This window comes from Anomaloglossus baeobatrachus, chromosome 9 (assembly GCF_048569485.1).
Source record: "Anomaloglossus baeobatrachus isolate aAnoBae1 chromosome 9, aAnoBae1.hap1, whole genome shotgun sequence".
Classification (NCBI taxonomy): domain Eukaryota; kingdom Metazoa; phylum Chordata; class Amphibia; order Anura; family Aromobatidae; genus Anomaloglossus; species Anomaloglossus baeobatrachus.
Genome location: NC_134361.1, coordinates 39,554,933 through 39,568,469, shown reverse-complemented (window position 1 = coordinate 39,568,469; position 13,537 = coordinate 39,554,933). Strand labels below are relative to the sequence as shown.

Genomic DNA, 13,537 nt, shown 5'->3' with positions numbered 1-13,537 from the left:
GTAACGTAATGGATGTCCCGCGGGGCCCGACCCGTGCGCCGGCGCTGGCAGCAGCGCCATACTGGGAAAGGGAGCCGACAAAGCTGGGCCTGGAGATCGCGGAGAGGGAGAGAAGGAAAGCCGAGCTGGTGGCCCGAGCCATTCGGGAAAAGGAAAACCTGCGGCAAGCGACCTTCCGTGTCCGGGGCCCGTTCTACGAGGGGCAGGTGAGGCGGTTTGATGTCCGCTGGGGCTAAGGATTCATATACGAACCGGGCCTGGAGGCCGAGGTGTTTCTGGCCCGGCGGGACGTGAATGCCCATCTGCCCGAGGAGCATCCTGGCCGCAATCTCATACCGGGAGACATGGTGCGGTATACCCGGCACTGCGGAGAGAGGGGGTGGTTTGCCCTGGATGTAAAGCTTAGGGGCAGCCCGGAGAGCAAGGTGAGCTCTGCACCCCCTCCCTCGGGTGAAGCAGCAGGAGGACCGGAGTAGGGCAGCGGATGCCCGTTGCACCGTCCCCGTAGGGACCACCAAAAGTTGTTGTTTGTTTGAAAAGTTTGAAAGTTTGCAATGATAATGAAAATGATCACACCGAAGGAGTAACCTGATTTGTTTGTTGATTTGAAACCGGCTGGAGCCGGCACCGTTGTCCCCGAGGGGACCGTTTAAAATGCATGGGAACTATCCATGGACAAGCCCGTGAACTTGCAGGGCAACCACAAACGTTAGTGGCTTGTAAATATGTTGGTTACCGTTACCGTTTCCGCAATGCCACCTCCGGAGAGGCAGGTTGGAGGGAGGGCCCTGAGCAGAGCAGGCCAGGGCCCAGCTGCCAAAGGAACCGGTGGCTACCCTCTGGAGGGAAGGACAGATCCCGCTCGGGTACCGTGTGCTGGACTGTGGGTCAAGGGGTGCTGCCTGGGTTTTAGGGGCAGCATCAGGGCCAGGTTACTTGGGTGGGAGAGAGCGGAAACCGTAACCGTAAACCGTTGCAACGTTAAAAGTAAATGTGCCTCCCGTCTTGGGAAGAGTTATTAAAAATGTTATTATTGTTTGCTTAACCTTGCTACCCCTTTTTCAGAAAAATAAAACCGGTGTAGGACGGCAGCCCGCGGACGGTCTGCATTTTGCTAAGGGGGAATGTGTCGCCCTGGGCAAGCCAGGGGTCACAGGTCACAACACCACCACACCCCACACTCCAGGTAGGCACATCACAGCTAACCAGAAATCCTTGTTGCCTTCCTCCAGAGGCTGATGATTCACACCAGGGGGTGGGCCAGGCGGTTGGCTCCGCCCACCAAGGAGATCACAGTTCTGGAGGCGGGAGAAACCAGGCAGTCAGCTCAGGGACGAGCTTGAGTAAACAACAGAGTAGCCCGGGGAGGGCAAGAGTGAACAGTAGTGATGAGCGAGCATGCTTGTAACTACTCGGTACTCGCACGAGTATCGCTGTTCTCGGGCTGCTCGGCGGGGACCGAGTAATCTCGCGATACTCGTGCTGTACTCGTGGTCTTCATTTCTGCATGTTGGCGCTCTTTTGAGAGCCAGCCCTCATGCAGGGATTGGCTGGCAGACCACTGCAATGCCACAGCCCTGTTAGTTGTGGAATTGCAGTGATTGGCCGGCCTGCACAGCGTGACCGAGCCTTTATATCGGCCGGCGCGCTGTGCTCTGCTCACAGCTATTCAGACATTCAGTGTAGGGAGAGTGTCGCTGATTCAGGGAAAGGTTTGCGGCCCTTTATAGTTAGTTCCGGAGCAGGGCTGCAAACAGTGTGACCAGAAGTCCTTCTCAGGACTATTCTAGTTGTATACAGGCAGGCAGGGTATAGCCAGGTCGGAGTACAGTAGCAGAGTCCTTCTCAGGACTATTGTTGCTATATACAGGCAGGGTATAGCCAGGTCGGAATACAGGCTAGTGACCAGAAGAGTCCTTGTCAGGACTATTGTAGCAGTATACAGGCAGGCAGGCAGGGTATATAGCCATTCCTAGTGGTGACCGTATACCAGCCTTCATCATATCTGGGGCTGGTGTACACAGTGTAAAACAGTCCAGATAGTGTCAGACTTCTCAGTAATTGTCGCTCCTAAAAACCAGTTAGGTTCTTATTGCGTCCGTGCTTGCATTTAAAAACAGCATGTGTGTGGCAGTCGGTGGCAGCGTACAGGTGCGCGTTTTGCACAAACTATTATATAACGCACAAGTCTAGTGTATAATACACGTCAGTCAGCAGTGTCTGATAGTGTCAGACTTCTCAGTAATTGTCGCTCCTAAAAACCAGTTAGGTTCTTATTGCGTCCGTGCTTGCATTTAAAAACAGCACGTGTGTGGCAGTCGGTGGCAGGGGACAGGTGCGCGTTTTGCACAAACTATTATATAACGCACAAGTCTAGTGTATAATAATACACGTCAGTCAGCAGTGTCTGATAGTGTCAGACTTCTCAGTAATTGTCGCTCCTAAAAACCAGTTAGGTTCTTATTGCGTCCGTGCTTGCATTTAAAAACAGCACGTGTGTGGCAGTCGGTGGCAGGGGACAGGTGCGCGTTTTGCACAAACTATTATATAACGCACAAGTCTAGTGTATAATAATACACGTCAGTCAGCAGTGTCTGATAGTGTCAGACTTCTCAGTAATTGTCGCTCCTAAAAACCAGTTAGGTTCTTATTGCGTCCGTGCTTGCATTTAAAAACAGCACGTGTGTGGCAGTCGGTGGCAGCGTACAGGTGCGCGTTTTGCACAAACTATTATATAACGCACAAGTCTAGTGTATAATACACGTCAGTCAGCAGTGTCTGATAGTGTCAGACTTCTCAGTAATTGTCGCTCCTAAAAACCAGTTAGGTTCTTATTGCGTCCGTGCTTGCATTTAAAAACAGCACGTGTGTGGCAGTCGGTGGCAGCGTACAGGTGCGCGTTTTGCACAAACTATTATATAACGCACAAGTCTAGTGTATAATACACGTCAGTCAGCAGTGTCTGATAGTGTCAGACTTCTCAGTAATTGTCGCTCCTAAAAACCAGTTAGGTTCTTATTGCGTCCGTGCTTGCATTTAAAAACAGCACGTGTGTGGCAGTCGGTGGCAGGGGACAGGTGCGCGTTTTGCACAAACTATTATATAACGCACAAGTCTAGTGTATAATAATACACGTCAGTCAGCAGTGTCTGATAGTGTCAGACTTCTCAGTAATTGTCGCTCCTAAAAACCAGTTAGGTTCTTATTGCGTCCGTGCTTGCATTTAAAAACAGCACGTGTGTTGCAGTTGGTGGCAGCGTCAGGCTCCATATTGTCCCTGGATAGAGACGTGCATGATGGCCTGTAAACATGAAGTGCCCATTGTAAGGAAGTGGGTCTATTGTAGTATAGCCCTTAGGCAGGGCAGCCAAAAATTGGGAGGCTCCACGTTGTCCCTGGATAGAGACGTGCATGAGGGCCTGTAAACCTGAAGTGCCCATTGGAAGGAAGTGGGTCTATTGTAGTATAGCCCTTAGGCAGGGCAGCCAAAAATTGGGAGGCTCCACGTTGTCCCTGGGTAGAGACGTGCATGAGGGCCTGTAAACCTGAAGTGCCCATTGGAAGGAAGTGGGTCTATTGTAGTATAGCCCTTAGGCAGGGCAGCCAAAAATTGGGAGGCTCCACGTTGTCCCTGGGTAGAGACGTGCATGAGGGCCTCAAAACATTGTTCCCATTGCAAAGGAGCGGGTCTCCTGTCGTTGTAATGTCCATTCTGCAAAGAATGGGCGAAAAAATTTACCACTGGGGGTATACCTGAAACAAAGGCCTAAGTATTGCAATTTGTAACGGTCATCATCATGGTGGCGCATGAGGAGAAGGAGGAGCAGTCCAGCGATTATCCAAAGTCCAGAAGTGTGTACCCATGGGTGAGTGGAGGTACATGGCAAACTTTAAATTCCGCTCTCATTTGCTGGTGGTGTGGTGAAGTCTGGCCCAATCCAACCCTTGTTCATCTTGATCAGAGTCAGCCTGTCAGCATTTTCAGTTGACAGGCGGGTGCGTTTATCTGTAATGATTCCACCTGCGGCACTAAAAACACGCTCTGACAAAACACTAGCAGCAGGGCAGGCCAGGACTTCCAAGGCGTAGAGAGCCAATTCATGTCACGTGTCCAGCTTGGATACCCAATAATTGTAAGGCACAGAGGAATGTCGGAGTACAGTTGTTCGATCTGCAAGGTACTCCTTCAGCATCTGGGCAAACTTAGGATTTCTTGTGGCACTACCCCGCACCTCAGGGGCTGTGGTACGTGAGGGGCTGAGAAAACTGTCCCACATCTTAAAGACTGTTCCCCTACCTCTGGCGGATTGGACTTGTGCCTCTCTCGGCTGTACGCCTCGGTTGTCCACTGATTCATGACCTATGCCGCTAGCGTTTTGTGAGGGGAATGCTTTGCCTACTTCCGTGACTATGGCCTTCTGGAACTGCTGCATTTTGCCTGACCTCTCCGCCTCGGGAATAAGAGACATAAAGTTCTCCTTTTAGCGTGGGTCTAACAGTGTTACCAACCAGTAATGATTGTCGGCCAAGATGTTCTTAACGCGAGGGTCACGAGACAGGCAGCTTACCATAAAGTCAGCCATGTGTGCCAGACTCTTAACAGCCATCACTTCAGTATCCTGACCAACACGATGACTGAACATGCTGTCCTCCTCCTCCTCCTCCTCATCATCTACCCTGTCCTCTGGCCAGCCACGCTGAACCGAGGATATGACTGCATGTCATATCCTCAATTTGGCCAGAGAGTTGCTCCATGTCTTCATCCTCCTCCTCGTCATAGTCCTCCACTGCACGTTGTGATGAGACGAGGCTGGGCTGTGTGTTATCATCACCCACACCCACTACTGTTTCTTGCTCAAACTCATCGCGCTCCGCCTGCAATGCATCATGGTTGTTTTTTGAGCAGAGACCATTTTAGAAGGCAGAGAAGCGGTATGGTGACGCTAATAATGTCGTCATCGCCGCTCACCATCTTGGTGGAGTCCTCAAAGTTTTGGCGGATGGTGCATAGGTCGGACATCCATCTCCACTCCTCAGGTGTTATGTGTGGAGTTTGACCCATTTCCCGACGGCTTAGGTGATGCAGGTACTCAACAACTGCCCTCTTCTGCTCACATATCCTGACCAACTTGTGCAGAGTTGAATTCCAACGCGTGGGGACATCACACACCAGTCTGTGTGCCGGAAGATGCAAACGGCGTCTTAAGCCGGCAAGGCCGGCTGAAGCAGTAGGTGACTTTCGAAAATGTGCAGACAGGCGGCGAACTTTTACCAGCAGATCAGACAGCTCTGAGTATGACTTTAGAAACCGCTGAACGACGAGGTTGAGCACATGGGCCATGCATGGAACATGTGTCAGCTGGCCTCGCCTCAAAGCCGCCACCAGGTTCCGGCCATTGTCACACACGACCTTTCCTGGCTTTAGGTTCAGAGTTGTGAGCCAGTGATCTGCCTGCTGTTTCAGAGCTGTCCACACCTCTTCTGCATTGTGGGGTTTGTCACCTATGCAGATTAGCTTCAGCACTGCCTGTTGCCGCTTCGCCGAGGCAGTGCTGCAGTGCTTCTGTGTCGCCCTGGACAAGCCAGGGGCCACAGAGCACAACACTTAAACACCCCACACTCCCTGCAGGCATATCATAGTCAAAACACAAAATCCTTGTTGCCTTCCCCAGGGGCTGTTGTCCACACCAGGGTGTGGAGCCAGGCGGTTGGTCTCCACCCACCGAGGAGGAGGGAAAACACAGGCAGTGAGAGTTAAGCTAAGGAAGTGGAAGGAGGAAAGTAGTAGAGAGGAGAAAAGTGACAGCAAAGAGCCTGAAGTTGGTCCGGGTGTGTGGACCGGACAGGACAGCAAGGTTGGCAGGATGTGGTGACCGTCTGCAGTTGAGGCCGATTGGAGTCTGCCGTAAGGACCGTGGACGGGTGGTGACCCGGCCGTACCGGACCGGTATACAAAGAGAAACCAGCACCATTGGCAGAGGACTTTCGGATCCCGGCAAGGCTTGGTGTCGCCGTGAATTTGCCAAATCCGTTAGTGAAGGGAACCTCAGGGTTTCCAAACAGCCAAGTCCAGATAGAAGGCAACCGTACAACCGTGAAGGGGAGACACCGCCACCGCCAAGGGCAACCGTCTCCCAGGGCCAGCGCCTGTGGGCAAAAGGGGCTCCTCCGGCCCATATCCAGGTCGGGGAGCGGGTTACCGTTGGGAAACCATCACTACCAACACTTAACTTAGGTGCAGGGAGAGACAGTCATCACTAACCTGCAGGGAGGAACAACCGCAGCCGTCCGAGTGACCCATCCATCCAGCCACTTGTTTTACCGTGAACTGTGTCATCATCATTGGGCTGAGTGAGTACCTCCATGCCGTGCGGCACAGCGCTGCCCCTGCGACCCTGCACCTCATCAGGCCCCGCAACCCGCCTGTCATCCATCTCTACCCCATCACCAGGCCCCGGGACAACCAACCTCCCTACCCACGGAGGGGAGAAATAACAACAAAGCTGCTCCCTGTCACAGGCTCCCGGGATCCCCGTCCAGAGCAGCGGTGGTGTCCACACAATCACCACAACCGTGGGTGGCGTCACGGACAATATCCCCAAAACCCAAACCACCCCTTTTCACTCACGGGCGAGTAGCGCCGCTCGAGTCCCCGGGATCCAGCCATCGCTCGAGCCAACGAGCGATAGCAGCAGCCGTAGAGCAGCGTCAGCCGGACCCGAGCAGTGGGAGAGCGCACCGTCCCCTCCTCCGCCCGCGACACTTCCAGCTTGGGACTGGTGTGGAGGGTAAAGTGGATGAGGATGCGCAGGAGGAGGAGGAGGCTGAGGAGCATGACATTCCGGAGCTGTAGAGTGTGTGTGAAACCCTGACTGAGGTAGGGCCTGCAAAACTTGGTGTGTGAAGGACGTGTTCCGTCCCTCGCTCAGACTGGGTCCCAGCTTGCACAATATTAACCCAGTGTGACGTCAACGAGATGTAGCGGCCTTGCCCACATGCACTTGTCCACGTGTCTGTGGTTAGGTGGACTTTGGCTGAAACAGCGTTGTTCAGGGCACGTGTGATGTTTTGTGACACGTGGTGGTTATGCAATGCGGGGACGGCACACCGGGAGAAATAGTGGCGGCTGTGGACCGAGTAACGTGGGACAGCTGCCACCATCAGGTCGCGGAATGCTTCTGTCTCAACCAGCCTAAAAGGCAACATTTCCAGCGCAAGCAGTCGCGAAATGTTAGCATTTAGAACTGTGGCATGTGGGGTGTTGGCAGTGTATTTGCGCCTGCGTTCAAAGGTTTGCTGAATGGATAACTGAACGTTGCGCTGGGACAAGGACGTGCTTGATGATGGTGTTCTTTCTGCGTAGGCAACTGCAGGTGCAGGAGTGGAGGAGGCTTGTTCGCAGGCAGCATGGACAGGGGATTGGCTCGCATGCACAACCAGCGAAGACGTAGCAGTGACATCAGCAAGCACTGCTCCTCGACTCTGTTGTACTTCCCACAAAGTCGGGTGCTTGGCTGACATGTGCCTGATCATGCTGGTGGTGGTCAGGCTGCTAGTTTTGGTACCCCTGCTGATGCTGGCATGGCAGGTGTTGCAAATGGCCTTTTTAGAATCATCTGGAGCCAACTTAAAAAACTGCCAGTGTCAGAGTTCCGGGTTTTCCAGTTTTCTTTTGAAAGAGCTTGCCCTTTGTTAACATGGAGTTTTCTGTTCTGTTGCCCTACTTCCTGTCCATCTGTTTAAAAGCCGCCCCTAAAGCTTAGTCCAGTGCCTGAGTATACTGCTTCCTGTGTGCTCCTGCCCTGCTGCTTTTGGTTCCTGATTGTTATTCGGATCCTCTTGGAAAACAACCGACACCGACTCTGGACTTCATCTGGTATCATCTAGCTGTGCCCGGACTCCGTTTGCCGTCTTTGGTCGGCACTTCTGCCCGGTTCCTTCCGTTTAATACCACTCTGGACTCACATCACGTACGGACATTTTTGTACTTACCTATTGCCCTTTTGTGTCCCGGCTGCTGCGCATTTAGGGCTTCTGGGGTGATTGCCAGACAGTCCCTGTATAGGGGTTCGCTCTTGGTGGTCTCCCTGGGGGAGTCCGGTGCGCGGTCCCGGAATTCCCTTTCGCTCCGTCCCTGGAAGGTATTTCCTGTATTTATGTTCTACTGTGTTTTTGTTCCGTTTATGTACATATTTGCTGGTTGCATATTATAAACGTCTTGCACCAAGAACTCGTCTCTGGTTGTCATTGCCCTAACGCAATCGAAATCCTCAATACATACAATAGTATTACAGCCAGACTCGGGAAGACCTAACATTTGTACAGGCACCTTGTGTCGTGTTGTTCCGGGGAACAGTTGCCTGACGTCTGCCTGGGGCCACCACTCTGCTTCTTACTGCCTGTTGGGATGCTACGCCTCCCTCCCCCTGTGCACTGCTGTCCTCGCTCTGCATATCCTCCTGCCAGGTTGGGTCAGTTACTGGATCATCCACCACGTCGTCTTCCTCTTCCGCACCCTGCTCCTCCTCCTGACTTCCTGACAATTGTGTCTCATCATCGTCCACCCCTTGTTGAGACACGTTGCCAACTTCGTGAGAACGTGGCTGCTCAAATATTTGGGCATCTGTACATACAATCTCGTCATGGCCCACTTCAACAGGAGCTGGCGAGAGGCCAGAATTTGTGAATGGAAACGTGAACGAACAGCTCTTCCGAGTGTACAAGTGTGGGATCAGTAATGTCCGTGGACGTGTACTCGGCCTGGTGGTAGGAAGGAGGATCAGGTTCTGAAATGTGCGGTGCAGTATCACGGCTACTGACACTTGACCGTGTGGAAGACAGAGTGTTTGTGGTGGTGCCAATCTGACTAGAAGCATTATCCGCTATCCAACTAACAACCTGTTGACACTGGTCTTGGTTCAAGAGCGGTGTACTGCTGCGGTCCCCAAGAATTTGGGACAGGACGTGCGAGCGACTAGATGTGGCCCTTTGTTGTGGCGAAATTAGAGCTTGCACACAACCTCGGTCTCTGCCTGCACCACCATCACGTCCACTTCCTTGTTCGTTGACAACGCCCTTGCGCATTTTGCAATGCTGTGCTGATGTGTATTATTCACTAGACTTGTGCGTTATATCCAAGTTTTTGCAAAACTCACACAAATGCAGCGGAAAGCTGCCACCAACAGGCACACACGTGCGGTTTTTAAATGCAAGCACGGAGGCTCTAAGAACCTAACAGGTCTCTATCCAGGGACAACGTGGAGCCTCCCAATTTTTGGCTGCCCTGCCTAAGGGCTATACTACAATACACCCACTTCCTTCCAATGGGCACTTCAGGTTTACAGGCCCTCATGCACGTCTCTATCCAGGGACAACGTGGAGCCTCCCAATTTTTGGCTGCCCTGCCTAAGGGCTATACTACAATACACCCACTTCCTTCCAATGGGCACTTCAGGTTTACAGGCCCTCATGCACGTCTCTATCCAGGGACAACGTGGAGCCTCCCAATTTTTGGCTGCCCTGCCTAAGGGCTATACTACAATACACCCACTTCCTTCCAATGGGCACTTCAGGTTTACAGGCCCTCATGCACGTCTCTATCCAGGGACAACGTGGAGCCTCCCAATTTTTGGCTGCCCTGCCTAAGGGCTATACTACAATAGACCCACTTCCTTCCAATGGGCACTTCAGGTTTACAGGCCCTCATGCACGTTTCTATCCAGGGACAACGTGGAGCCTCCCAATTTTTGGCTGCCCTGCCTAAGGGCTATACTACAATACACCCACTTCCTTCCAATGGGCACTTCAGGTTTACAGGCCCTCATGCACGTCTCTATCCAGGGACAACGTGGAGCCTCCCAATTTTTGGCTGCCCTGCCTAAGGGCTATACTACAATAGACCCACTTCCTTCCAATGGGCACTTCAGGTTTACAGGCCCTCATGCACGTCTCTATCCAGGGACAACGTGGAGCCTCCCAATTTTTGGCTGCCCTGCCTAAGGGCTATACTATAATACACCCACTTCCTTCCAATGGGCACTTCAGGTTTACAGGCCCTCATGCACGTCTCTATCCAGGGACAACGTGGAGCCTCCCAATTTTTGGCTGCCCTGCCTAAGGGCTATACTACAATACACCCACTTCCTTCCAATGGGCACTTCAGGTTTACAGGCCCTCATGCACGTCTCTATCCAGGGGCATTGGTGAACCTCACAATTTTGGACTGCCCTGGCAAAGGAAAATACTACAAAGACTCACTTCCTCAAAATGGGCACATTAGACTCAAGAGGCCTTCATGTACGTCTCTTCTCAGGGACATCGGAGTGCCACACAATGTTTTCACGTAAAATCTTTCATGTATTAATCTCAAAAAGTAACATACACCAGCTCTATCTCACTATTGCGTATGTGCCCTTAACATTTCTGCCATGAAAAATCATTTTGGGGTCATTTTGGAAGGTTTTCTGGTGAGTCCGTAAAAATGGCGTAAAACGCGGACAAAATTGTTCACAGCTGTGACTTTTCAGTGATAAATGCTTCAAGGGGTCTTCCCCATGCTGTTGCCATGTCATTTGAGCACTCTTCTGAGACTTTTGTGACATTTTTAGGGTTTCTCCATGCTGCCGGGGGGTCATTTCACAAAAATACTCGGGTCTCCCATAGGATAACATTGGGCTCGTTGCTCGGCCCGAGTACACGAGTATCTTGGGATGCTCGGCCCGAGCTTCGAGCACCCGAGCTTTTTAGTACTCGCTCATCACTAGTGAACAGCAGTTAAGCCCGGGGAGGGCAAGAGTAAACAACGGAGTTAAGTGAGGAGCAGAGAAGAAAAGTGGAAAAGGAGGAGAGCAAGAAGTGGTGACAGAGCAGAGAGTGTGCAAAGCCTGAGAGCCCAGCTTTGTGTAGGGCCAGAACAGCAAGGTCAGCGACGGCGGTGACTGTCCGGAGGGGGACCGTTTGGAAGTTCCTGGAAGGACCCCGTTGGCTGTGTGCCCGGTGGTCTGGAGCAGTGTTCCGAAGGACAGGCAGCACCAGGGCAAGGGCCTCTCGGACTCCGGCAAGGCTAGGAGTCGCCAAATTTGCCGAATCCGTCAGTGAAGGGGACGTAGATCCCCCAACAACCAAGTCCCGATTGAAGGCAACAGCCCAACCTGAAGCAGAGAGACACCGCCAAAGCCAAGGCACCAGTTTCTCAGGGCCAGCGCCTGCGGGCAAAGTGTAGAGCTCCTCCGGCCCAGATTGCAGTCGGGGAGCGGGTAACCGGAGGGAATCCACCGCTACCACAGGTCAACCATAGGTGCAAGGAAGAGGGACATCACCGTCACCTACCGGGAGTGCAGGTGCAGCCGTCTAAGGGACTGTCCTACCAGCCGTTTGGTTTACCGTACAAACTGTGTCCGTGTCTCAGGCTGAGTGAGTACCACAGTGCCGCAAGGCACAGCGCTGCCCCGCGTCCCTGCTCCCACCAGGCCCCGCACCTCACAACCCATCACCGGGCCCCGGGATCACCAACCCCTACCCACGGAGGGGCAACACAACACCTGGCTGCTCCCCATCACCATCCCCGGGATCCCCATCCAGAGCAGCGGTGGTGCAATCACCACAACCGTGGGTGGCGTCACGAACTATAACAATCCCCCACACCCAACCACAAATCCCCTTTCACTCACGGGCGAGGAGTGTTGCTCGAGAAACCCCGGGTTCCGGCCCACGGCTCGAGCCACCACTGAGCAGCTGCCGGACCCGAGCAGAGGGGGTGAGCGCGGTGTGCTGACACCCTCCTCCCCGCCCGCGACATTAGTATAGTGCAACTAATAGATCAAATAATTTATTACCCATTATGTATTTGTATTACAACTAGACCCGCCTGTTATTTATTACAGCATCTGCCCTGGTGTTTCTTGTATCAATTATCATTTTCTTCAAATGTTTTTAAATTTTTTTATATGCTTGTCATTTAATAAAGATAATTAATTTTCCTATTTATTGTGTATGGGGGGAGGGGGGTCTTTGTTTTGGATTTATTGATATATTGACTCCCAATTAATCTAAAGGTAGATTGGATTAATAAGAGTCTTAAAGGCAAGAAAGAAAAAAAATTGCATAACAATAGTTTACAAAGGGAAAGAAAACATGCAAAGACTTTGGACTCACCTGGATCTCTGTGCTCCGTCAGATACAAATTGAAGAAGCGTCAACCGTGGGTTTCTTGGTGCACACAATGGCTGCCGTTCACCGGGAGAGACTCTCCTGTTGGTTCTGCTTCCCTCCCCGGTATAAATAAGTAGTAACATCATATAAATACATGAAGGGCTGCTCATATGAGCTCGGTTGGAAAACTATTTAGCTGTCAGTCAAGCAATTATCATATGAAGTATACAAAGACATGCATGATGTACAACAAAAGCTCATTACATACATTCACATTACACACATACTGTAGATAGGTACAGACACACTTATGCAAGATACCTGGAGGGAGAACTCAGATGATGAAACCAACAGCATCCTAGGCTTCTATGTCCCACAACCAGAAGAACCAGCAAGACACCTGTGACGCCCTGGCAATACCAGGTAGTCACAGATAGGCTCCCACTCAACACCATCAATCACTTACACTGCTTTTACACATCCGGTTTTTCCTGTGCGGCACAATCCGGCGTTTTGCAGAAAAACCCCAACCGGTTTTTTTTTGCCGCCGGTTGCATTTTTTTTGCATAGACTTACCTTAGTGCCGTATTGTGCCGCATGGGCTTGCATTCCGTCCGGTTTTTGCCGCATGCGGCAGATTTAGCCGATGCAGCGGCCGGATGGAACGTTGCCTGGCACGTTTTTTGTCCAGCAAAAAAAAAAACGCATCCGGCCGATGCGGCGCGATTTGCAATGCATGCCTATGGACGCCGCATGCGGCGTCCTGCGGCAAACACCGCATCCGGCCGCCGCATGCGTTTTTTCCACTGTGCATGCTCAGTAGCCTGCCGCAAGCGGCAAAAAACGGACGGGCCGCATGTAAAAAACGTATGCAAAGGATTCGGTTTTGTCGTCGCATCCCTTGCATAGGTTTTAGAGCCAGATTGGCCGGCTCTGCTAAAACCGGAGGTGTGAAAGCAGCCTTAGGTAACACACAGCCAACCTAAAACCCTAGTCACCCCCCTTAGGGAAAGATAGGCACACCAGTGGGCGGGACCAGGCGGTTGGACACGCCCACCCAGGGGTCTAGACAGCCCGGGGCGACAAAACAATCAGATAAGTTTGGAGTTCAAGTGGAGAGGAGTGTGGGCTGGAGCTAGGTGTACCTCCAGCAGAGGAAGTTCAAGTTGGACGGTGCCAGGGTCGGAGCCCTGGTGCCTTTAGCTAGGTGGCAGACGGTGGTCTCCGTCAGCAGGAGACGGGAAGACGGCTCGGCAGAACCGAGGTGGACCGGGACAGGGTTGTAGCCTGCCGGTACTGACACGGGGAACTGACCCGGAAACCGTAGCACAGAGGGGGTACTCGGACCCTGAAGCCAGGACCGAAACCAGCGGCCTAGCTAATTAAC

At 52.3% G+C, this 13,537-nt stretch overlaps 1 protein-coding gene across 2 annotated transcripts in view; it reads right to left on the bottom strand.

Moving 5' to 3' along the window:
* Positions 1-12,351, bottom strand: part of LOC142251087 (cytochrome P450 2C23-like) — a 90,564-nt gene extending 78,213 nt beyond the window's left edge. Inside the window, exon 1 of one of the 2 annotated variants that reach the window (XM_075323598.1) lies at positions 12,154-12,351. In XM_075323598.1, coding sequence (XP_075179713.1) covers positions 12,154-12,320 — 167 coding nt within the window. In that variant the 5' untranslated portion in view covers positions 12,321-12,351. The remainder of the gene's footprint in view (positions 1-12,153) is intronic. The other variant, XM_075323599.1, reaches the window with a different exon arrangement.
* Positions 12,352-13,537: the final 1,186 nt, after the last annotated feature.